Genomic DNA, 26,757 nt, shown 5'->3' with positions numbered 1-26,757 from the left:
AATCTCTTCGATTATTGAGATGGCACATTATGTCAGTGCTAATCAGCCGCGTATGAGAAATTAAAACTGCAGGCATTGTACACCAAAGCAAGTCTCATTACTTCGTAAATTTCGTACAATAATGTTTACAAGCTACTACCAGAGGAAAGCGGCACATTATTAACTAACGTAGTCAGCTGTGTGTGTGTGTGTGTGTGTGTGTGTGTGTGTGTGTGTGTGTTTGGGTGGGTGTGGATGAGTGTATTAGACCTGCACGGAATGATTAGCTGTACAAGAATGACAACAATGTAGTTTGTATTGAACAGTAGTATTCTAACGCCGCCAACAGTAAATAACCCCATTCTCCTAAGGTTGTTCTTTAGTCCTTTACATAAAAAGAACGTCAAGAGCAACGATTTTTCGATATAAACATATTATTTAAACTGCCCCCTCCTGTATCCCTGTTTAGGTGCGCTGTTGACATGAACCTCCATAAATCGTAACGATCCTTCCTAATCAACCCATTTATCCCACGACGCTGCCAGTGGACCCATATGGTAAACCAGTCATAGGACCGGCAATAATTACTGCGCCAACGACCCACAGTTTCTGTCTCGCAGACTTCTTCATTCAGAACCATCAATACATCAAGTCGTATGTGGTACTGAAAACTTCTATAACTGCAGTATCGTAGCTTATCGATGCTGCAAGAGTCGGTTCCTCGAAGATTACTGCCGGTGGCGCTTTGAACATCGCAACCAACGAAGAACCTCCAGGCCGTCAATCAATGAAGACCGAATGGGCATTGTTATAAGTGACGGGCCCCAGGGCGCCAGTCTTCTCGTTCAAGATTACTTCTAGTTTGTAATTGGTGACGTACGTTACACCGAGTTGTTGATAATTAGCTCTACCGGCAAACATTCAAGTGTATTTAGTCGCACGCTCTTTCGGGCCTCTGCCTATAGCTAGTCACGTCTTCCACATTTTCTTTCGCACAAGTTGAGTAAATTATGTTTTTAAAAGTCTATTTGTGTCACCTAATCTTTTGCTTGCCTGTCCAGATTCCTATGGTGACAGACTCTTCTACATCTACAACTACGTAATACTCCGCAAGCCACCTAACGGTGTGTGGCGGAGGGTGCCACTATCTGTCCCTCCAAACCTGTTCCACTCAGGAATAGTGCGTGGGAAGAATAATTCTCGGTAAGCCTCTGTATTGACTCTAATTTCTCGAATTTTCTCCTCGTGGTCAACACGCGAGATGTATGTGGCGGGAAGTAATATGTTGTCTGACTCCTCTTGAAAAGTGCTGTTCCGAAATTTCAGTAGTAAGTCTGTCCGTAATGCACAGCGCCTCTCTTGTAACGTCTGCCAGTAGAGTTTATCATCTCCGTAACGCTCTCACGCCAGCCAGACGACCCCGTGACGAAACGCGCCGCTCTTCCTTGGATCTTCTCTATCTGTCGTACCTGAAAGGTATCCCAGACGAACATTACTCAAGAATCGGGCGAACAAGCGCCTTATAAACCACTTCTTTCGTGGATGAGTTACATTTGCTTAAGAATCTTCCGATGAATCTGAGTCTGCTGTCTGCTTTTCCCACTCTCTGTTTAAGGTCACTCTTGATAGTTACGCCTGGATATTTCACGGCAGACGGCTTAAGGTAGTGTAGCTGTCCAGTAGTGGATTTCTTTTCCTGTGTATGCGCAATATGTTACATTTATTCACGTTCAGCGTCAACTGCCAGAGCCTGCACCATTCATCAGTCTTCTGGTGTTCCTACTTTGGTATAGGCAACTGCGTCATCTGCGAATAGCCTTAAAGAGCATCCGATGCTTTCTACTACATCATTTATATATATTGAAACAGCAACGCTCCGACCACACTTCCCTGTGGTACTCCGGATATTACCTTTACATCTGTCGGTTTAGTTCCGTTAAGAGCGACGTGTTGAGATCTACCTGCAAGAAAGTCTTGAATGCAATCGCAAGTCTACTCAGATACTCCGTATGCTCGTATTCTCCGATTTGTTTCATTAATCGGCAATGCGGGATGGTGTCAACTTTCTACCCATTTATCATTAGCAGCGAGGACGTAACATTTGGCTCCTCGGAATATGATACGACAGTAACCTAGAGTAATTTGTCTGCCAAACAAACAAAATTTTAGAGAGGTAACTTTTGCACTGAAATATACTAATAATCAGTTTCGTAATTGACGACAGAAGATACATACTAATGCTTGTTGCTGTTCCTCTGGACCCATGGATGCCAAGGTGAACGTTCCCCAGAGCATAATGGAGCCGCCATCAGCTTGTCTCCGTCCCACCGCACAGTTGTCAAGGAGCTGTTCCCCTGCAAGACGATGGATTAGCGCCCTCCTATTGGCATGGCGAAGAACGTATCGGGATTCATCACACCATACAACGCTGTGCGAGTGCCCCAACATCCAGTGCCTACGATCGTTTCAGTCGCAATTGCCGATGTCGCGGTGTTAACTGTGGCACATGCATAGGTCGGTGGCGGTGGGGGAGGCCTGTCGTTAGGAGTGTCCGGTGCACTTTTTCTTCAGACACCCTTGTACGCTGCCCAGCATTATCGTCTGATGTTAACTGCGCCACAGTTAGCCGCACGTCCTGTGTCACCAGTTTGCCCAGTCTACGACGTCCAACATCTGTAATAAAGGGTGGCCGCCCAACGCCACGATCTGGATAGTTTCATCTTGGTTTCGCCACTTGTTGAAGACGCTCGCCATAGCCGTCTTTGAACACCCAAAAAATCGTAGAGTTTCCGAAATGTTCGTGCTAAGCCTCCGGACCATCACAGTTTGCCCTCGGTCAGACTCAGATGGATAGCGCGCCTTCCGCATTCTACACAGGAACAGCACACTCACTGATGCTACCTGCACCATGGATGCAGTCATTCGTCGCTAGGTGACGCTATTGTCGCCTGGACGGATTTATATCGATAGTAGTTCGGTGGTCATAATGTTCTGTCTGATCGCTGGCTCAGTATCTTCCTTAAACATCTTCATTACTTGCGTTTATTATCATTCGAAATTAAGGCCACATTTTGGTCTGGGAATTTCGATTACTTGCATTTGAATATATGTATAACGACTAGTTGCTAATTTTAGCGGGCGTGGACGGTCTTGGTTCCCGTATTTTTTTCTTTATAGCCACTCATACTCTCTCTCTCTCCCCCTCTCTCTCTCTCAATAACCGAGCAGGGTAGCGCATTGGTTAGCACAGTGGACTGGCATTCGGGAGGACGGCGGTTCGAACTCGCGTCCGGCAATCCCGATTTTGGTTCTCCGTGATTTTCCTACGTCACTTAAGGCAAATGCCGAGATTGTTCTTTCGAAAGGGCACGACCGATTTCTTTTACCATCCCTGTCTAATCCGAGCCTGTTCTCCGCCTCTAATGACATTTTTGTGGACGAGGCGTTAAACACTAATCTCCTCCTCCCCCTCTCTCTCAATAAGTTTTCCCAGTAACCATGCTATGTATATTTAATGTAAGAGTTCGTAAGGCTTGTATTTTGGGTAACACGCGGTTACGCATTGTGTGCCTTCGCTATTTGGTCTTATATACGTCTACCCTGTCTCACCGGTTTGCGACAGCTTGCGCAATGCACGCTGAGGGTGGAAAACACTGAAAAAAATCACAACGACGGAATTATCCGAATGGGACGGAAATCTGTAGATGTGATGTACATGTACAGAAAGACAAATTATTACAATTTCAGAAAAACTGGATCAGTCTTTGAAAAGGAACAGCTTCACAAATTGGGCATCGAAAACGCGTTGGTCCACCTCCCGCCCTTGTGCAATCAGTTATTTAGCTTTGCATCAGTTAATAGATTTGTTGGATATTCTCCTGACAGATATCGTACCAGACCCTGTCCAACTGGTGCATCAGAAATTCAAAATACCGAGCTGGCTGCAGGGCCGTGCCCATTACTTTGTAAATGTTTTTAGCTGGGAAGAGATCCGGCGATCTTGCTGGCCGAGGTCGTGTTTGGTAAGTACCGAGACATGCAGTAGAAACTCTCGCCGTTTGCGGTTGGGCAATATCTTGCTGATATGTAAGCCCATGATGGCTTGCCTTGAAGGCCAACAAAATAAGGCTTATAATATCGTAGACGTACCACTGTGTTGTAACGCTGCCGTGGATGACAACCAAAGGGCGGCTCAGACCATCACTTCTGGTTGTCAGGCTACAGTCAGGTTGGTATATAGGTACCACCCCGTTGCCTGGGGCGTCTAAAGACACGTCTTCGCTGGTCATTTGGACTCAGTTCGAAGTGGAACTCATTACTGAAGACAATTCCATTCTATTCAATAACATTTCAGACCAAATACGTGTCTGGAGATGCTCCAAACAGCCGTGGGATACCAACCTGACTATCTCCCGCCATGCGGATAACCAGGAGACATGGTCTGGGGTGCCATTTATTTTCATAGCAGGTCCCGTTTGGTTGTCCTCCGCGGCACAGCCCTGTTTTGTTGACCGTTAAGCCATGCCATCGAAAATGGTTCAAATGGCTCTGAGCACTATGGGTCATCAGTCCCCTAGAACTTAGAACTACTTAAACCTAACTAACCGAAGGACGTCACACACATCCATGCCCGAGGCCGGATTCGAACCTGCGACCGTAGCGGTCACGGTGTTCCAGACTGTAGCGCCTAGAACCGCTCGGCCACCCTGGCCAGCTCCATGCCATCCTGGGTTTGCATTTCAGCTAGGTAATGTCCGCCCCCACGCGTTGAGAGTTTCTACTCCTTGTCTTCGTGCTTGCTAAACCCTACCTTGGCTAGAAATGTTGCCAAATCTTCCCCAAAAGAGAACGTTTGGAGCGTTATGGGCAGGGCCCCCAAACGATCTCAAGATTTTAGCGATCTAACATGCCAAGTGTCCAGAATGTGACACAATATCCGTCAAGAGGACATCCACCAATTGCATCAGACGATATCAAAATGATTATCTGATTGCATAAGCGCCAGTGTTGGACCAACCTTGATGTTGACTTCTCAATTTGAAATTGTCTTTCTATTGAATAAATCGTCAAACTTTTTTGAAACTATTAGCATTCCTTTGTTTGTAGATGTATATTACATCTACCGACTTCTGTCTCATTCAGACAATTCCTTCTCGTGCGTCTTTTTCTCTCAGAGAGTTCCAAGTAAGCTTGTTGACATACAATTTACGTGATACAGAGCGGACAGGGCACAAAGAAGTATATTGCTCATAATCATAGGCCCAACAACGCACAATTCTGTCAGTAAATTCCTGTTAAAATCAAAGTTTTTCAAGGAATAATTTGTGCTTTAGATAGCGCCGATTTCAAGTCAGATTAAGGTATCAGTCATATGCATTTCAATGATTTTCATGTAAGAGTCAGATTAATTTCAATATCATTCAGGGCAGGACTTATCCTAGACACAAGTTTCAATAAGTCACTTCCATTAAGCAGTAGGCTTCAAGCATAGTTCATAGCGGGCACACACTTTCATTTGTTTAAATTCGACATATAGCATAGCAAAGTCGGATCTAAATAAAACTTCCAGTAGTACTCCTTATTCATGTTCGATCTTATGGCAAGAGCTCAAAGTGCACTATGTCGTTAAAATCGAAGAGAATGCTTCCACTGGGACGTCTGGAGCTTCATTCTGACGTCATATGCGTAAACCATGTTTCATCACCTGTTACCACAGGTTTCAGCAGGTCGTCATTACTGGATACTTCATTAGCGATTCCTCAGCAACACGCCTTCGCAGCTATTTTCTTCGAAATTCAACGATTTTGGAAAGTAAATTACCGTCGCAAGTTTCATACCTAAAAAATCCAAAGAAGTTTCAGAGCACGAGCCTATTGACATGCGAACATCATAATGACTTCTGCGATTGTTATTCGGCGATCTTCCATAAACATTCCTTTCAATCTTTCCACAAAGGTGCTCGCCTCTTCAGCGTCTTCACGGCCTTCTTCGAAACATTTGTACCGCTCGTAAACCTCTGTCTCACTCACAGTAGAGTCACCAAAAGCAATATTAACATTTCCGAAACTTTGCTGCAGTTTATTTCGTTCTTAGCACAACTTAATACAAATTCTTTTATCGGTTTTTATACTGAATGAATGATCACCGATACTACCAAAACACACGTAATCTTCTGACAGACTAAATATCCGATATGAAAAACACTTGGAATCTGCCACTCCTTTGAAACTACACTAAAGTGTTAATACAGGCTAATGGAAACAGTTTATCCCCCGAAATACACACCCAGACAATAAATGTGACCTAATGATAACGCGATCTGACTATTAGTGGTAGAAGATGGAATGCTTACACACAGATCAACGAAAGGAAGGAAAGTGACTCAGAAATTACTCAGCTGAACAGTGAACATGTACATGAACTGCTAACGACATGCCACACAACTTCAGAGTTGTAAGATTTCTAGCTTATTTTTGGTTTTCAGGAAAGGTGATGTAAGCTCTATTTTCATTCGATGTACCATATTTCATATCTGATATTGGATATAATTCAAATAGAGGTTTTCAATAGTTGATATGTTACGCCAAGAGGTTCTGAGTTCAAGCAATGTGATCTTTGGTTGCTAATAGTACTGTCGTTGCTGTAGCATTGTAAGAGAAGCTAGTGAGTGAGGCGGGTGTTCGTCATGCTACTCAGCGATTTGGAAATAGCTTGCAGAACACAGAGTTAAGATACAGAGGATATTGAATTTTGGAAGTATGATTTGGTAAACATTAATTTGAGAAATGAATATTTCTTTGAAATGTGGTTGCTGCACTGCTTGGTTGCGCGTGATTTACAATACGCTTGGAAAATGAAATGTTTTATTGGGATTTTTCTTTATTGGTTCAGATTAGTTTTATTGTTCAGACGTGATTAAGGATAGTTATTTGTTCACATGGCTTGCACTCGGAAGATATAGATTTACTACTCTTTACCATTTCAATATTTAATTTCATAACAGAGTCAAAATTCATAATAACAAGTAATTTTTGTAAAAGTGATTGTAATAGACAGTGAGTTTAGTATTCACTATATGGTTCTCTAAAAAGGTTAGTCTCTTTTCAATCATTTAGCAAGTATAAATTCCACCAACATCTCCTCACGGAAGTTTATTTTCTGATTATATGTGTTGCCGCACTGCACGTTTCGGAACACAGTGATCGAAGCATGATCTGCTCAGCGTAGTTGCACATCCTTGCAACGCACTACGCAAGGCTTTCTTTCGTAGTCAGCTGGTTTGCTGCTGCCGTGTATTTTTTATGTTCATCACAATTTTCATTGCCAAGGGAAAGCAATAAAATTTGTTACGGCGAGTTACATGGCATTCACAATACAGCAAGATCATTTACAGTTAAGATAATAAGGTCATTCACACTCATGTGTTGCATTTCAAAATTAACGTTAGTGTCAGATTAGGTAAAGTTTATTTCAGACCTCATTTCTTTTGTAGACAGTTTTATTCTCACAGTGCAGTGTTACCTTTGCTTGTGTATCAAAGCGGTGTTTGGAAATTTATTTAGTCAGTTACATGACATTGTTATTGAAACATTTTGGGTTATCTATTCTTTCCAAATTATGTTTCAGATTTTATATAGCATTTTTATTCTGTTATCTTCGTGTACTGAAACTGTGCGTCACGTATTGTGAAGTCACGCATTGTATCTCTGCTCACTGCACTGCGTAATACAGAGTTCCACAGAACAGCTAGTTTAGTTTAGAGTTTTGGTTTTCTAATTAATCTGATAGAATCTAATTGAGGTACGGGTATAGGTTTACACTGTTTCAGATAGTTTTGGTGACTCATTTAATGAGACAGCGTTTTCATAATTACACCACTTGCATTGTTCAGGACGACAGAACAGATAAACGAAGTTAAAGATTGGAAACCAGTCCATGTTTAGTTAAAAACAACAAATATACATAACTTTTATTAGGAAAAATTACGAAGTCTATTAACTTCTGCTTTATAATTCCGTTTTGTGCAATGACAAAAGTTTTTGTTGCGTAATAAGCTGTGAACACTTAGCATGTGTGTTGAGTACAATGACTTTCAACTAGGTGTCCTCAACCGCAGGAAATCTCGGTGAGCCGGCCGGTGTGGCCGTGCGGTTAAAGGCGCTTCAGTCTGGAACCGCGTGACCGCTACGGTCGCAGGTTCGAATCCTGCCTCGGGCATGGATGTGTGTGATGTCCTTAGGTTAGTTAGGTTTAATTAGTTCTAAGTTCTAGGCGACTGATGACCTCAGAAGTTAAGTCGCATAGTGCTCAGAGCCATTTGAACCATTTGAAATCTCGGTGAAAATACACTAGCGTCAACTTACCCGCTGTGGTGAAAATCTTTTACAGAAGAAAAAATTCTATTAGGGAAAGCGTGTCCAATGTAGCCCTTGCTCCTGTTCAAATATGGAAAACACTCCATTCCCTGAAAATACTTCAGACTTCCATCAAGGCAAATACGCTTGGCGGAAACAGGTATTCCAGGAGAAGCTATAAATTAATGAATTAGCGAATTTGTAATGTAACAGAAATTTAGTAACACTTATATGTAGATTATGCATACAACTTAACCATGACGGCAAAGAATGAACATCGAGCTAGAGTATCTAGTATCCCTTCCGAACAACATCTCAGAGGCACAAAAGAAACATCATATATTACAAATAATCTGAAAACATTGCCACTGTTGGGAAAGAATATTTGTAAGTCACTTGAATTTACAGATGCCAAGCATAGAGCTGGACTGACATCAGCACGTGATCTGAATCAATTGTTAAGGTGTACAAAATCCAAATATTCGGCACGTGATATCTACACTGAAAGACAACGGTTAAAGACACGGCTTTGCCGAAGTTGAATATTATGGTAGCTCGCAATCATATGAAAGCTATTGCCATGCTCGCAGCTAATTGCGGCCTCACGATGAAACGGAACGTTGCTAGTCGCAAGCGTCCATCTTATTAAAAGGCAAATATCAGAAATATGCTACAGCATGCTAGGCCGGGAGGAGGACAGACGTGACAGCCTTCCGCTCCAAAGCATCCTGGAACCCAAACGAAATCTGCCACCTAGCGTTCCTATTGGCCAGCATCCATCAAAGTTTTTGGTCTTGTAGTAAGATATACTGGCACTTCTTGTTTCTGGCAAATGTGAGCACCTCACACGGTGAGAGGTACACCGTGAACGCCTGTCTGTGATCAAGAAGTGACCTACGCAGAGCAAGGGGGCATTCTGCGATGCATGCAAGAAGCTCCTTTCGAAAAGGCCATCTTTCATACTGGGTGCTACTCTGCGCCTGCGACTTTTTGAAAGTTTTTTAAATTTAATTTGTGTCATAACTTTCTGAATCTACAAAAGTTAAATTTTACTGTCCTGAAAAAATTATCAGAGTTACAAAATTACTTGAGGATATACAGATGAACACAATTGGGACTTCTCCAGATAAGGACGCAGAACAATAGATTTGCTTTTCATATTGGCAGTTATCTAAACTTACGTTGCATTTATTGTTATTGTTGCTGGAGTTGTTATTGTTTTAGTTAAGTTTCAAGAACAGAAGCTCATCTTTCAGATAAACTTCAGTTTTTAAAGAAAGGCACGATTTAGGTATACAGTTTATTTACAAAAATGACACTGCATTTCGTGTCCCATCCATGGACAACTTTACTCTGTATCTCACCAATTACAATCATTGTGTTTATTTTAAGTTAGGAATAAGGAAAAGCAAGAAAACATCTTATAACAAAACAAAGTCTAATACCCAAATCACCATGTATAACTGTTGGAAGTGATAAGCGTCCTAGCCTGACAGTTTTTTAGTTTGTTATTAAAATCTAGGTCACGTAAGACTTCTTGTCGTTTTAAAATTTTGTTGGTTGGTATATCTAGTGCCTTAATGGTTTACACTATTACTAACTTATTATTCATTCAGAAAATATGGAACACAGTATCAGCAGAGAATATAAGAAAAGTTCGAGAAAAGTTGCTGAAAGGTGCCAGGAAATACAACACCCATAAAGGAAAGAAAGAGAACAGATAGAAAAAGACTGGAAAATATGAAGATAAAGGCATCCTGCTGCGAAAAATGTTTAATTGAACATCGTAAGAAGCAAGCTTAAAGGAAAAGAAAGTAAAAACGTAAAATAAATCTGTATCGATTGAGAATGAGTTTGAAACCTGCGCTTCTTACAAAAGTTCATATAATGTCTTCAGTCTCAGTTTCTTGGGTAAAGGTGCTTTCCTTCCAGCCCAACAAAAAATGTGCAGTCATAAAAGGAGTTTTTATGCGAGAACCTGCCTGAAAAGGTAGCAAAGCAGATTTTGTTAGTAGACAAGAAACATGTTTTAAACTTGCAGATGATCATCTGCTGAAAATACAAAACTTTTTCACGGTTTATAAAATCATCATGTAATTACCTGGCATGGCGACTATTTTGGACCCAGCAACTGGGAAAAGAGTTAGCTTGCAGAAACATAACATGAATTAGACAGCCGGCCGAAGTGGCATGTGGTTCTAGGCGCTGCAGTCTGGAACCGCGAGACCGCTACGGTCGCAGGTGCGAATCCTGCCTCGGGCAAGGATGTGTGCGATGGCCTTAGGTTAGTTAGGTTTAACTAGTTCTAAGTTCTAGGGGACTAATGACCTCAGAAGTTGAGTCCCTTAGTGCTCAGAGCCATTTGAACCATTTTTTTTAAATATGACAGCAAAGGAAGTATTTTTTTAAGCAAGAAAATATTCATATTGAAATCAAGTTTTCGGTGTTACACCCAATGTATCTTCTCTCATCTGTGTAGATTCTGAAATGAGTGATGAATAATCATACCCGAAAGACATGCAGATACATAATCCGAAAGAAGATATAGGCTCAGAACCAAATTTGAGAAAGATCATGTCAAGATCATTTATTTTTGTGGAGTTTCAAACTACAAGATGGAAATCAGCTGAATAGGGGAATGCCGCAATTGCAGAGAGAGCTGTTGAAGAAAATGGAAAAATGTAGGTTACATGTGTGAGATCTTTGGGGAACTGAACGAAGGCGTTCAAGGTCGACGAAAAGAATGTACCCTACAATGAATTTGAACAAGTTGCTCCTGATCCACATATTAAAAATTTTAGGAACACCTTATATTATAAGTTTTTAGGAAATTTAGCCATATCTGAAAGTGGATGACTAGTTCACTGCATAGTTCTTATAAAGTGATATTTTCTCAGGACTTTAAAAGTCTGTCTTATTTATGGGTAACAAAACTTTCATATCACGTTATTTAAATAAGAAGTGAGGGCTAAACATGTTTAATACCGATTGATCTGTAAACTGATACAATAAAATTAATTTTAACTTATAGCTTCCCACGATTCACATCGGTTTGCAACTTTTGTAAGTAAATATTAATAACGTTATGTTCATTGATTTTCATCACATAGAGAACTGTTTTATTCTAGCAGAAATAGTAAACAACCAATGAGTTGCAAAATGGTTTCTTAAAAACCACTTTACCATGGTTTCAAAGTTTATAAAAAAGTCTTCTTCAGAAGGAAATATTGACAACTGGATTACATGTTGTGGCAGAGGTACGTTAAAATATAGCTGAAAGGTATTATTCAAGAACAAGATGTCACCTCCATAATAATTAATACACTAGCAGTACAATAGTGAGGAAATACCAGATGACAACAGTCATGTTGTGAATGTTTAAATTATTATGGAGGTGGAGTTTTGTAATTAACTGACACCTTTCAGCTACGTTTTAACGTACCTCTGTCAATACGTGTAATCAAGTTGTCAATATTTCCAACCGAACAAGGCGTTTTTATAAAGTTTAAACCATGGTAAAGGGGTATTGATAAACCGTGTATTATGCAATTGGTCGGCTCTTTACTATTTCTAGAAAAAGATTTCCTCCTACGGTTGCTGCTCCAGCCACGCACAACATTTTAAATTTGTATTATTACTGTTAATGTCCGCCCCCGGTAGCTGAGTGGTCAGCGCGACAGAGTGTCAATCCAAATGGCCTGAGTTCGATTCCCGGTTGGGTCGGAAATTTTCTCCACTCAGGGACTGGGTTTTTTGTTGTCCTGATCATCATCATTTCATCCCCATCGACGAGCAAGTCACCGAAGTGGCGTCAAATCGAAAGACTTGCACCCGGCGAACGGTCTACCCGACTGGAGGCGCTCGTCACACGAGGTTATTATTTATTACTGTGAATTCTTCGTTTACAAAAGAAAATAAGTACAAAATTCACAGAGTTTTTGTAAAATGTTGGTGGACGTTCAGTGTTATGTCCATTTGCTGTCCTATGCGTGACAAAGCTTTAAAGATGATAAACAACTCACTTGATACGCCTTACATTCGGAGTCGAAGGGAAGGTAAACAAACTATGCATACGATCACCAATCAATTTATAATTTATTTCTATACCTTTTCCCACGTTACCTTTCTACTGTTGAAAAATGCAGTGGAGCTGCCCCGCCTGTGACTCTGGAATCCCCCCACTCTAAAGGTACTTTCTAGCTTTCCAGACATGTTTCCCAGCATAACTACAAAAAAGTCGCGTGAATCGGACTAATACAAGACTGGAATTACGAAATACTCGTGCGTTTTGAACAAACCTCACTCACATAAGGCATTTGGTCCTCAGATAGGAGGCTACTTAGCTCTTGGACATGAGAAATAGGTACGATATGAGAGTGAGGTACGCACCAGCGGCGACAGGTGGTGGCGCGGCGTCCCCCGGGAAGCGAACCTTGTCCATGGCGGCGGCTGGCGGAGAGCCCGGCGAGAAGACGGCCTCCTCGCCGCCGCCGAAAGTGACGGACAGCCTGTCCGGAGAGGCCTGCTGCCGCAGCGCCGCGCTCTTCTCGTCCTGCACAGGCAGAAAGAGGCGCGGCTCTGGACAGTCGTACAACACCGCAGGCAGCGTCGCTGGAACCCTACAGCGAGCAGCCAATATTATAACGTTTGTCATTTCTATGCATATGAAGCGTTAGCCAGAATGGTTTCGTTAAAGCTCTACGAATTTCGACATTGCATAAGCTTGTCTTCTTCTGGTGCGAAGCCAAAGGACATGGAGGTCATGATGTCACCTCCACTATAAAAAAATTAGATTAATTTATCAATCAGTCAGAATTAAAAGGCACTGACAGACATTGTTGATTAAAATGAGTTGTAAACTCTAAGAAAAAAATAATGGACGCACAACGACTTGTTGGAATTATTCGCGTGGGTCGGAAGTCAGAGAAACTGCATGATTTATTCAAGAGGAAGAGCTTTGCAAACTGAGCAAGTTAGTAATGTGTTGCTCCAAGTGCCGCCATTATGCAGGCACTTATTCGGCTTGAAATTGATTGAGTTGTTGGATGTGCCCTGAGGGATATCGTACGGACTTCTGTCCAATTGCGTTTGATTGTCAAAATCTGCCCGAGATAGTTGGAGAACAATTTGGAAGAGATCAGGCGAACTTGCTGGCCAAGGTAGGGTTCGCTGGTCAGTGGGGCTCAACTGGAAGTGGGACTCATCACTGAAGATAGTTCTATACAGTCAATGAGATTCCAGGCCGAAGAAGTGTCTGGAGACGCCCCATACAGTGGTGGGATACCAACCTGACGGTCGCCCGCCATATCGCCTAACAACCAGGAGTGAAGGTCTGGGGTGCCACTTCTTTTCCTAGCAGGGCTCCTCTGGCTGTCATCTGCGGCATCCTTACAGCACAGCGTTACGTCGACGATATTCTACACCCTCTTTTGTTGCCCTACATTGCAAGCCATCCTGGGCTTAGGTTGCAGCAAGATAATCAAATGCCTGCTCGCACACGGAGAGAGTTTCTGCTGCTTGTCTTCATGTTTGCCCATTCCTACCATGGCCAGCAGGATCGCCGTATCTCTTCCCAACAGAGAACGTGTGGATCATTATGGGCAGGGTCTTCTAACCGTCTTTGGATTTTAACGATCTCATGAGCCAATTAAAATTTGGCACGATGTACCTCAGGAGGAAATCCAACAGCTGTATCACCCAATGCTATGGTGATATTCCAAGGCAGCTAGAGAGTTTCTGCAATGCTGCAATGCTGCTTACGTTAGGGCCAGAGGTGGTCAACTTAACTGAGCAGCTCGATTGGTTAAGGTCTTTCTTTTGCATAAGTCAATCAGTTTTTCTGAAACTGTAATCATTTGTTGATGTGTACATGTACATCACATTTACCGATTTCCGTCCTACTTAGATAATTCCTTCGTGGTGCAGCGTTTTCTTCTTTCTTCGTTTCATTTCGTTGAGAGTGTACATTATGTAGTTTATTTTCCTGACAGACTGATCGATTGGTGATGAAGGGAACTAGCTGTGGTAGTTGTGTATGAATATAATTCGGAACTTGTGGTTTTCAGCTGGTGCTGAAACTAACTAACCGCTGTATTTAGTTCTATTCAGTTCCAGCATTGCAGTACCTGACAGTGGCACCATGGCGGAATACAAGTTGTTTAGTGACAAGAGAAATACAAATATTTCTCTGTGCTTTTATCATTTTGCAAAGTGAAATAATATTGTGCAAAGTTTGCTCGAATTATTTAGCAAAACTATGGACTAGGAAGAGCCACAAGACGAGCTAAATTTTCTACTTGAAGGTAAGACGCTAAATAGTAGACCTTGAAAGCGGTAGTACAGTAAACAGTAGTTACAGAACTGGAGTGCACGCATAGTGTAAACTAAAATCCCTGACACCAGTGAATACACATGGTACCTGTCCTAACGCGCTAACGGTTGGATATCACCATTCAGTTTGCGTAGGTGCCTGAAGAATATATTAATGTAGTGACGAAAGTAGTCACGTAATTCATATATTTAATAAAAAGTACGACCGTTGGTCTTCCTTATTTCTACAAGCTTATGACAGGCCACAGTCCCACGCCCACTTCAGGAATGGATCATCTAAAAACTTTTACAAAAAACTATTGCAATGGCCTACCACAGATCCCTGTAATAATGATGATGTTGTATAATGTGTGTAATGTACGAGTATATATCCAGACTGATGCGAAAAATGGAAATTTGTGCCAAGGTCGTGATTTAAACCCAGGTTCCCTGCTGACCAGGCAAATGTGCAAACCATTAAGCCTCTGTGGCAAAGTGGAATCGCACAACTGCACAGACTATCTTAGCACACCTCCCACCGCAGTAAAAATTTCCATTCATGCCTCAGGACAAGTCTCACACATGTATGATGCCTATGTACAGACTGAACCAATGAATGAAAATTTTTACCAAGTCGGGGATTCGAACCTGGGTCTCCTGCATATTAGGCAGATACACCAACCACTACGCCGCCCTGGCACAGTGGCTGTGCACATCTGCACGGACACTGGACTCGCATTCGGGAGGACGACGGTTCAATCCCGTCTCCAGCCATCCTGATTTAGGTTTTCCGTGATTTCCCTAAATCGTTTCAGGCAAATGCCGGGATGGTTCCTTTGAAAAGGGCACGGCCGATTTCCTTCCCAATCCTTCCCTAACCCGAGCTTGCGCTCCGTCTCTAATGACCTCGTTGTCGACGGGACGTTAAACACTAACCACCACCACCACATCTGCACGGACAACCCTAGCAAATCACCCTCCTCAATCTAGATTACTATTCCCATCTCAGTCCACTTGGTATTCCCCATAAACGGGAACAGCGTTCAGTCTGAGACCTGAAAAGGTATCTGAAACTAGACAGTTTCATTTGATTAGTGTCTGTAACATTATAGCAAGCTATGTTTCAATGAAAGACTTTTGCTACAGCCTATGACAAATGCCTGTAATAATTATGATGTTGTATGGCGTCTGTAACATTAAGCCAATTTATGTTTAGAAAGTTATAAACTGTAAAAGTAACGATAGCATAATATAACATGCCAAGGTTTCTGTCACATAATCTCATGTACAGAACTGAAAGGAACTAATTACAATACATCCATGTTCGGTTCTAACTATGTTTAACACACAAGACAAATATAGCTCAGTTGTTATACTCTTTTATCCTTTCTGTACCACTTCGAAAAAACAAAGGATATGAAAACTATGAAAATGTAACTGTCAGACACTTTTTTTCAATTTATTGAGCAGTACACAGTTCCTTTCACGCCTCATCCACTCATTTTTACATATACCCCTAATTTACAAATTTAACTACTAACGCCGCGTGGAGTGGCCGCCTGGTTTGAGGCGTCATGTCACGGATTGCGCGGCCCCTCCCGCTGGAGGTTCGAGTCCTCCCTCGGGTATGTGCGTGTGTCTTGTTCTTAGTATAAGTTAGTTTTAGTTTATTTAAGTAGTTTCTAAGTCTAGGGACCGATGACCTCAGCAGTTTGGTCCCTTAGGAATTCACATACACATTTTAACTACTGACTCCAGCAGACCAGTGCAGTGCTGTAGTGCTGATTTTACATTAAAAATGGAGCTAATACTGTAGCACAGCGTTAAATCATCGACACGTCCATGTTGTGAGTTCTAATAAGTGTTCAGTGTTTCAGTGTTGCTATCAAACGATCTATTATCTCACATATCGTCTAACTCGGAGCCGATGTTCATTGATGTTGTTCCAACGGTTATGGTGATCCTAAGGGCGTGATCTACCCTCTTGGCACCTTCGTGCCTAAACGTAACACCCTTAACGTGATAATTTAATTGATATTAATGCCACCTGCCAGAACTATAACTACTATTTTCCTGCTGCTCTGCAACCTGTGTCACCCTCCAAGAAACACTTTCCGCTGATGACCGTCCTACAAATCTTCAAGGTTACCGTTTTTAGTATCTGCAGAAGCTATGACACCACCACTACTCAACACGGTCAACGTGGGTACTTCACAGGCCGGCAGTGGTCCGGGAACAACCGAAGAACAGAAACCCGTGAGTAGAACAAACTCACTGTCTGAATTGAACTCCGGGAAAAGGAGCATCCGAACTTACATAAATAAGCACACGACAATATACTCAGCACGTGGCTGGTGCGGGCGGCTAAAAACTGAGAACACAACTCTCAGCATGAATGCAAGGCAAGGTAAATGGCAGAAGCACTGGCTTGCTCCGCTTACTGCCGCTCGCCAGGTGGGTCTGCCCATATGATGCGATGAAAGCGTCCTTACTGGCCAGTTCCTTAATTACTCCGCCGTTCTGCCCATGCCAATTCATTGCTCTCCATCAGGACGTCCACTGGCGGGGATACTGAATGCCTTCCCACCTGAAAAAGTCACATAGGGCTGAAATGGACTAGACTTGGGTCGTGATCCCTGCCACAGAATTGGAGAGAGTGCTGGAGAACACAGCAGTGGACTGACCAGCAAAGGTGGCAATATTGATGTTGCCGGCTCCACAGGAAGGGTGGAAGCACATGAAGGCTGCAGCAGCGGCGGGCTCCACTGGTGGCAGTGGGAATGGGGCCACATCCATCGTCATAGCTGTGAAGAGGAGTGACAGGTAGGGTATCGAAATCCAAGCACTCTACCACAGCAGGTGGAGGTGCGAGCCACATTGGGGCCTGAGTCTGCTACCGATGGGAGGATGGTGGAGGGCGCAGAGGGAGTGACAGTGAGGAGGCACGTTGCAGAAAGTGGGTTTCCACTCCAGAAATAACGCTGTGATCAACCCTGCTGCTCGTCTACCGGGTCCACTAGGCGACGCTCCAGCAGGGCACAGCCACAACTATTTGGCTTGATACATCGGCTGCCCCCCACTGACATCAACCACAAACAACTGCCGATCTTCGTGGCCCACCACAGCACCTGACAGCCACGTCAGCCTCCAGTTGAAGGACTGCGTCCAAATGGCAGTCCCAAGAGGAAACTGTGTCTGGCCACATTGGTCCACGGCGTGTGACTCAGGGTGCAGCTAGTCCAGCTGACCTTGCACCTGACGCCCATGCAAAGGTGCCGCTGGACTGCACTCACAGACTGGCATTATCAGGTACATAGCCATAAAACTCGACAATGCATTGCCATGGGAAGACGCAGACATGGATTTGTTCATCTGGGACTTGGACGTACACACAATGTGCTCCACATCTGAGTTAGAAGCTGGGGAATGGGGTGGTAGTCAGGAGCCGAATACCACCGCAGATCCAAAAAATCTTCAAACAGAAATTGTCTACTGTTACCAGACACGAGGGTACTAGGAACCCTTCCATAGGAAAAAAATGGACTATGTGTGAATAGTGGCAGTCAATGTGTGGACAATAGATTGACTATGTAGAATGCATCAACCAAAACCAATATTGATTGGCGACTCCATGTTGTCTTGTGCACTACGACCAGATAACAGGTATACTTGAAAAAAGAGACAGCATTGGTCGTATATTTTTGACTATTGCAAAATCGATTTTCTGTCACTGAGTGACCATCTTCAGTGCTATATTGTATAACTTAAATTGGGATGCACTGTTGTCAATATAGCACTGAAGATGGTCACTCAGTGACAGAAAATCGATTTTCCAATAGTCAAAAATATACGACCAATGCTGTCTCTTTTTTCAAGTATACAAAACCAATATGCTGCCCACAAATGAACCCACAGAAGCGACTTACACCCTGCCCACAGGGGAGCCCTGGGACTGGACAATGAGACAACTGGCACAGCAGTGCAGCCTTGTTCTGTGTACGAGCCCCAAAAGCCCATACGAGATGTTCAATGCCACGATCGATATCCTAGACACACGTCAGTGTAATGATTGCAGCAACTGGAGAACGCAGAGAGACAGTCACTTGACAGGATTTCTCCTTCGCATTAAGCATGAGACTCCCATGGACAGAAGAACTTACGCTACACTGGATATGTACCCGAAGAGACACCCTACGGCCAACCCATCTGAACTGCTGAAACGATTTTCCACAAAAGTGGGTCAGTGGCCATGGACATCACGACCCTTCACGCCATCAATGCAAACTCTGACAAGGTTTGCAGCAAGGAGTCATCCAATGCAAATATGACAGCCTCTTCCCAGTTCAACTTTCGATCAGCTCCTACCAGTAGCCCTGAAAATGAATGGCTCTGGCATCGAGAAGTAATCAATGAAATAGTAATACTATGACTGGTAGTCAGTCTGATCTGGCAGTTTGTAACGAGCACCAAATAAGGAAACCAATGGCTTGTGGTGATGAGGAGGAACCTGACTCCTTACAGGAAAAAAGAACCTCCTTTTCCATCTGTGAGTAATGGTTCAAATGGCTCTGAGCACTATGGGACTCAACTGCTGAGGTCATTAGTCCCCTAGAACTTAGAACTAGTTAAACCTAACTAACCTAAGGACATCACACACATCCATGCCCGAGGCAGGATTCGAACCTGCGACCGTAGCAGTCTCGCGGTTCCAGAGTGCAGCGCCAGAACCGCGCGGCCACTTCGGCCGGCATCTGTGAGTAATTCCGTTCTGCAGTGCAAAGCATCTATTATGTCAAGTGGTGGACTGTTCGGTGCCATTCAGGTTCTCATGGGACAGAAAGACACCACTGCCACACTGGGATGATTCACAGGGCAGGATCAAAGGTTTAGCTAGTGCAAAGCAAGCCAGACAGGGAGTAGGGCACAAAAGTTGCTTGGAAGACTGAAAAGTCCATTGACAAACCAGAGACCAGGCAAACTTAACACCTTCTTGGCGAAGCCGGTTAAGAGGCTGGCAGACATATGCAGCCTGGGGAATGAACAGAGTATAATGTGAAATCTTACACAAAAAAGACTGGAGCACCTTCTGGTTCTTGGGAGCCGGCAGATTGAAAACGGCCTTGATGTGGTCGCCCAGGAGGGTGGAGGGCGGAGGAAGGAAGGGACGTGACCAGCTTTAATAAGCACATGATTCACCTTCAGGGAGAAAAAACGGCTCTTTTCAGGTTGGAACAGCGGCCGTTCTCCAGGAGGCTTTCGAAAACCGACTGAAGGTTGCGTAAATGATCATCCCGAGTACGACCCACCATCCACATATCATCAAGTTAACTGACACGACAGTAAATTTTATGAATTAACTGCACCAAATATCGCTGGTACGTACCCAGCATAGACGAGATTCCAAAAGGCAAGCGATTAAATTAGTGAAGCTTAAAGGTGGTGTTGGGGATCAGGAGAGTCCGAGAATCAGCGTCCAATGGCAACTGAAGGTAAGTAACGTGCAAGTCGATGGGGGAAAAGTACTGGCCCCTGCGACAACTTCAGCAACAACTCTACGTGCCGCAGAATGGAGCACGAATCAGTAACACATTGCTCGCTGACGATCTGCTTAAAATCGCTGCAACGCTACACGGCGCCATGAGGCTCCTGAGTCACCACCAAAGCGGTGGCCCATTGACTCGATGAATAGGAGAAACAACACCCATATCCTACCAATGTCGCAACACAGCTTTTACCTTGTCGTGCTTGGTGAAGGGAAGGGGCAGGGGAGACAAATTTTGGGACCACTGATGGCTTAAGAGAAACATGTGCTTCAAAATTTTCTGCCCACCGCAAGGTATTCTCAAACAACGTGCTTTAGGATCACTGTAAGGAGTCCAAATCGGGATAAAGAGCAGATTGAGACAGTAAATCTACTTCGTCACTGATTCAAAGACAAAAACAGAAAAGGCATGAAACCCAAATACATTTGCACAAATGGTGAATTGCCCACTAAAAGTGTACGTTGTGATTCCAAATCCTTGTAAAGTGCAGAGACAGTGAATTGGTGTCATAAGGGAATGCGCTGTTTACTATACAACACAATTTGACAGTTTGGGCGTTTCAACTTAAGGTACTCCAAGATCCTGTATGTATACAAATTAATGAAGCTAACTGACGCCCCCATGTCTACTTGAAATTCGAACATGTATCCAACTATATGAAGCTAACTGGCGCTCCGATGTCTACTTGAAATTCGAACAGCCGCCCATCCACGATCCACGTTGGCAAAATAAGCTGGGGCGACATATGCATGGGATCAGAAGCAGCCCCAGGCACCAGTAAAAACACTGTGGCATTTGATGATTCTCTCACAAACAGCTGCCGAATGTCCTGTCTGACGTAATGCCCCACACATGGCAGCCACATGTTGGCAGTCTCAGTGAACGTGCAAGAAATGACAGTCATGGCAGGACTGCTGGATCACCCAGTGAGCGGCAGGAGAATGACACCAAGGACAGGAAACTCGTCGCAGGTGGGAATTACGATGTGGTGGGCAACATGAATCCTCCAAGCCCAGCGCAGGTTAAGATCGGCAGCACCGAGATGCTGTTGCACAAGAATCGTCAGTGGCAGCAATATACAGTGACTCGGTCAGAGATGTGTCTTCCTGAGGTACCTGCAGGGCACCAGGGGCTGCTGACCATGCACACCTAATTGCGCCAGCTGCATTCCAAACGGCCACAGTAAGCACATGCTGTTTCGCAATTTGGGCGAAGTCGATTAAAGAAGGGTGGGACAAAGTCAATGCCGTAGCCTTAAACCACGGGATCAGGAGCTAACTAGACAATCACATTCCGAATTAACGAGTCTGCATGAGGGGTAGCTCATTTGGAAACCGGAACCTGCATTTGCGTGAGAAGCTTACTAACCTGCCATCCACGCCGCTTATGACTGCCCAGGGCGCTTGTGGTGCTGGTTAAACTACAACTGCGCCACTCCCAAAAATATTTGATGGCCAAAATACTGTGTAAGCAGCTGACGAAACTCGTCAAAGGAAAGCTTTTAGACTTAGGGGAGGGTTTCCAGTTTTGGACTTCATATAAACCTGCACTGCTGGACGACAGAAATATGACTTCATAAACCAGATCGACAATACACTTTATCTGACAGCCCAGCAAGAACCGGCGCAGATAGTACTCCCGCGTTTCCATAAACTCATCGAAACCGGCAAACGGTGCATGGGGCGGCGGAAGGGGGGACAGGGAATAAAACTGCCCTACAGGCGGGTCTCCCCGCTGGCGAGGCAAGGGCGCGACGCACGTCTGCATTCTGGGTCACCAGCGCCTGCGCCTCTGAGACCGCTCCTGCTGCAGTTGCTGCAGCTCCTTCTGTGGGAGCAACTGTTCATGGCAGCATTGCACAAACGCCTGGTCCATGGTCGTCCAACGCGAGGACTATGAAATTGGAGAAAGAAAAATAAAAATAAAACGGCGTCACACTCGTACGAACATTCTGCGGCGCCACTTAATTAGCTGCAGAAAGCATGACAATGCTGCTTCTCGAGACGGTCAGCGCGGATACTTCACAGGCTGACGGTTACTCGGGGAAGAGAACCCCATGAATGTAACAGGTTCACCATGCAAATCGAACTACAGGAAGCGGAGCGTCCGAACCAACATAGATACGCTCGCAACACTACACTCATCAGGTGGCTGGCGCACGTGGCTAACGACTGAGTACACAACTCTCAGCACAAATGCAAGGCTAGGTCCACGGCGACTTAATTCTACAGGAGCACTTGCTTGTTTGCAAGTAAACATTTCCGTCAGCAGGTCTTCCATGTGACACATGTGTGCCTCCTCCATGGGAGAATTCTTAAATACTCCGCTGTTCTACTCAGGCATCTCATCTGCCTCCATCAGGACGTTTCTGACAGGAACACTTAACCCTGAATTCTATAGAAATGATGGAAAGAATTGTAATTGACAAAACGAGATCGGATGTATATTTCGTAAGCATTTGATGCTATCTACCTCCAGAAACCTATCAAGGGCTTGTCGAATCCACGTAACACGGAATCGCCGGCATGTTGTGTCGAAAAGTGGAGCAACAGATTATTAAGTAGGTGTTCATTTATGAAACCCACACTAGCCATTTATAAATCTCCTCGTATACACTGCCTAATTTCATTCGCACCAAAGGCTCCTACAGCAAAATCTGTGTTAGTTGAAGACTAATACTCTTATATAGCAAAATAATAGTGGTCATTGTAGTTCCTATATGATAGCTGTACTGGAATCTCAGCCCTTAAAAGTCTGTGACCACCATGTGTGGAACTCTTTATAGAAAAACATTGCCAGAAACAGCATAATTGAACGCAGGTGAGAATGCTAGAATGTTAATAGCATCACCTTTCTGGAAATATTCCAGACGATCCAGAAGCCATAAAAAACTCCTGTAGTGATTGCTGAGAGACGTCATTGGGACACAAAAATCATCTATCACAAGACGTGCATCTTCTCTGGACATGTTAGCGTCTGGTTCTAACATAAGAGCAGTGTGAAATCGTGTAACCCTTGAGATGCTTATGAAAGCACTGCCTTAGATCATACGAGCTGTGTTGAGTTGGTCGCTAGCAGCTCCCTCGTCAGCGTGCACTGACCATAGTGGGCAAGTGGTGACATGCATCTCTCCACATTACAAACAGCATCATATGGCATTCCATCCAGTGGTACATCATTTGGCTGACTCTGTCAGTCATGGACGTATCAGTTCAAGGACTGCAGACACCCCCATACACAATTGTTTAAATAAATAAAACGTAATGGATACCTTCTCACTTTCCTGTCCAGTAGGACATCAAGCAGCAGCCCCATTTGTTCAAATTCACAGCATTGGTCCTTTCAGCAACAGCAAAGGCGGGCTGTGTGGACTAAGTTTGATGCAGAGGCCGTTTGTGCTCCTGACTGTTTAAATAAATAAAATGCCAATGCGTGTTCCTCTCCCATCCCACAAGCGGTAGTAATTGTTTGGACAAATTAATAAACATTGCTACCTTCTACAGGGTTATTGAACTGTATGAAATAAAATCGTCATAACTTTTGAACAGTTTGCGTTAGGACATTCAAACTGCACGGTTGGCCAAGGGGCATGATGAGACTTAGTACGCGTATGTGTGGTTTGCTTAGTGACAAAGCCACTTTCATTTGGATGGGTTCATCAATAAGCAAAATCGGCGCATCTGGGGGACTGAGAATCCGCATTCCGCGATCGATAAGTCTCTCCACCCTCAACGAGTGACTGTGTGGTGTGCAGTGTCCAGCCACGGAATAATCGGTGCGATATTACTTGATGGCACAGTGAATACTGAACATTATGTGCATGTTTTGGAAAATTAATTCATTCCCATAATACAAAGAGGCCCTGATTTCGACAACATATGCTTCATGAAAGACGGAGCTCGACCACATCGAAGCAGGAGAGTGATCGGTGTCCTGGAGGAGCGCTTTGGGGACCGCTTTCTGGCTCTGGGGTGCTCAGAGGCCACTACCATGGACCTCGATTCTCCGAATCTGCAAGCATGCGACTCCCTTTTGTGGGGCTACATTAAAGACAAGGTGTACAGCAATAACCTCAAAACCATTGATGAGCTGAAAACAGCCACACAGGAGATAATCGACAGCATGGATGATCGGACACTTGGGCGTGTCATGCAGAATTTCGCTATTCGTCTGCGTCACATCATCGCTAATGATAGCAGACATATCGAATATGTCGTAACGTAAATCCGAATATATGTAGTGACGTTTACATGTTGAATAAAGTGTGTGCACGCCATAGTTTGTAACTAATTTACTTTTGTTTTTCATATAGTTCAATAATTGTTACCCTGTACCAGTGGCGATAAATGTTTAACATGATACCATTTTAAAATAGGAATGTCCTGTCTTTGGGAAATCCAGTGGTAGTTTTGAATTTCTCGTCATTATAAACTTAGTGCCACTGTGCTAGTTCAACCAACTTGCATTTTTTTTAATTTCGCGCCATTTCAACATTAGAACTGGATTCTAAACTTAACACAAGTGACCTCCTTTTACTGTGATGTCAGAGAAGTTGTGGAAAAACCCTGTAAGACACTGGCCACGTTGGATTGTATGCTTTGCACATGTGACTTTGCAACCGTGCAGGCTGTGTCAGCATCCCCACGTCCATCATCTTGGATTCTATGCTTAGGACGATTGGGGCTAGGTCTACCGCACCGGGATTGTTTGAATTTTCCGCCAATTTTTGAACTTCCCGCTGTTTTTATATAGTGCAGTTGGCAACATTGGATGAAGCCATCAACGATGTCATTGTTGGAAATTTGGCAACAATGTAGGCTGTGTGAACACCCAAATTTCTCCACTATTGCTGCAGACTTCAGTCTGAATACTGGTTTGATGTAGCTTTATCTTGTGCAAGTCTGTTCATCTCTGCATGTCTACAGCAACACACAACCATTTGAACCTGCTTACTGTAGTCAAGCCTTGGTATTTTTCTACAGTTTTTACCATTCATACATAAACTGAGTATTTGTTAATGCCTCAGGATGTATCTCATCAACCGATACCTCCTTTTGGTCAAGTTGAGCCATAAATTTCTTTTCTATCCAATTCGACCCGGTACCTCTTTGTCAGATATGTTACCTTCCTAGCAAATCTTCCACATTCTCTTTTAGCATCGCGTTTCAAAAGCTTCCTTTCTCATCTTGTCTGAACTGCTAATCGTCCTCGTTTCAATTCCATACAAGACTACACTCCAAACAAATAACGCGAAGGAGATTTCCTACCATTTTTATTAATATTCTGTTTTAAGAAACTTCTCTTTTTTAACAAATGCGTTCCTTGAAATTGGTTGTCTGCATTCCATATCCCCTCTACTTTTAATGTGAAGTACAGCTTATGAAGCTATTCTGTTCTTACCACCATGCATGCACCTAGCTTAATTAGGTAATGTGTAAGATACGAAGCTACTGTAACGCAGAAATACCTTTCCTCACGCCAGTGTACTACATTTGTTTACAGAACTTTGTCAAAGATTTTTTATCTGAGAGTAGCGATAAGCGAATCCTGTAACTGAAACGCTGAAGCAACTACCAATAATGATGCAAAATTAGTCTGTAACACATAACTTTACAAATTTACTGTTAATTATCAGCACACTTAAAACGTAATTTTATCTAACAAACAAATCGTTTTCAGGAGAAGTCCTTCAAGTGCACATAAGGTAGTCATACTGAATCACAAAAAGAAGGAAATTAATGTAGAGTGCTGTATCGTTTTCTGCGTGTTAGGAAGGAAATGTGCATGAACCATAATGAATTTGGTGTGCTACCCAGCGCACCGTAATGTGAACTGCAATAAGTCTTTCGAAATTGAAATTCACTGCTCTCTGCGGTATTCACAGAATTTTCTGTTGAAAGTGTCTCTATTCCTTTATAATGATCACTATCGATCTTATTTCAATACGAACTTTCCATAACGATCCTTAGCGTCAGAATGCTTTTAAAAGGCTTTCAAGTTTATTGAAGTTGTTATTGGTTTTTACGATTACTGTAAAACCAGTTTCTGCAGTTGTTATTGTGGTCTACATTAAAATCACGAATTGCTATAATGGTTAATGCAACGATTATCATACATAATTCAATCAGAAGAACGTACAAGAACTGATAAACTTTTTAAAAAAAGCTGTATTTGAAAAAGTATTTTATGTCTTCATGACAAAAATCATTATGGGAACTGTGTCCCAACATACTTTATAATAAAATTCGAGCGAATGTTTGGACCTACTTGCTACGTCTTATTTGAGGAACATAGAGAATCTTGACTGGCGAAAGAAAACCGTTGGCCATTATTTCATTTTTCAGTATGACTTGGGGTTGCAGCGAAAACATTTTTTTTCTGGTAATGTCTACCACAGAAGTATACCCTTTTACGTAACGCAATATGCATTTCATTTGGTCCCGTATGAGAGAAAGTCTAAACTTTTTTCAGCTTAGATAAAAAATATTAAATTATGGAAGAAATGTTTATTCAGTTAAATACTGTCTTAGAGTTTACTCTCCAACACTTTTTAATCGTTGTACAGGGACACG

The 26,757-nt window shown here is 43.2% G+C and overlaps 1 protein-coding gene across 1 annotated transcript in view; it reads right to left on the bottom strand.

Moving 5' to 3' along the window:
- The window catches only part of LOC124613450 (transmembrane channel-like protein), a 173,439-nt gene extending 149,939 nt beyond the window's left edge, over positions 1 to 23,500 (bottom strand). Inside the window, 2 exon segments of the mRNA XM_047142153.1 lie at positions 12,723 to 12,952; positions 23,457 to 23,500. Of these exon segments, the coding sequence (XP_046998109.1) occupies positions 12,723 to 12,952; positions 23,457 to 23,500 (274 nt within the window).
- Between the last annotated feature and the right edge of the window lie 3,257 nt (positions 23,501 to 26,757).

Source organism: Schistocerca americana, chromosome 4 (assembly GCF_021461395.2).
Source record: "Schistocerca americana isolate TAMUIC-IGC-003095 chromosome 4, iqSchAmer2.1, whole genome shotgun sequence".
Taxonomy (NCBI): domain Eukaryota; kingdom Metazoa; phylum Arthropoda; class Insecta; order Orthoptera; family Acrididae; genus Schistocerca; species Schistocerca americana.
Note: the sequence above shows the minus strand (reverse complement) of the source record. Positions and strands in the feature narration are given on the sequence as shown.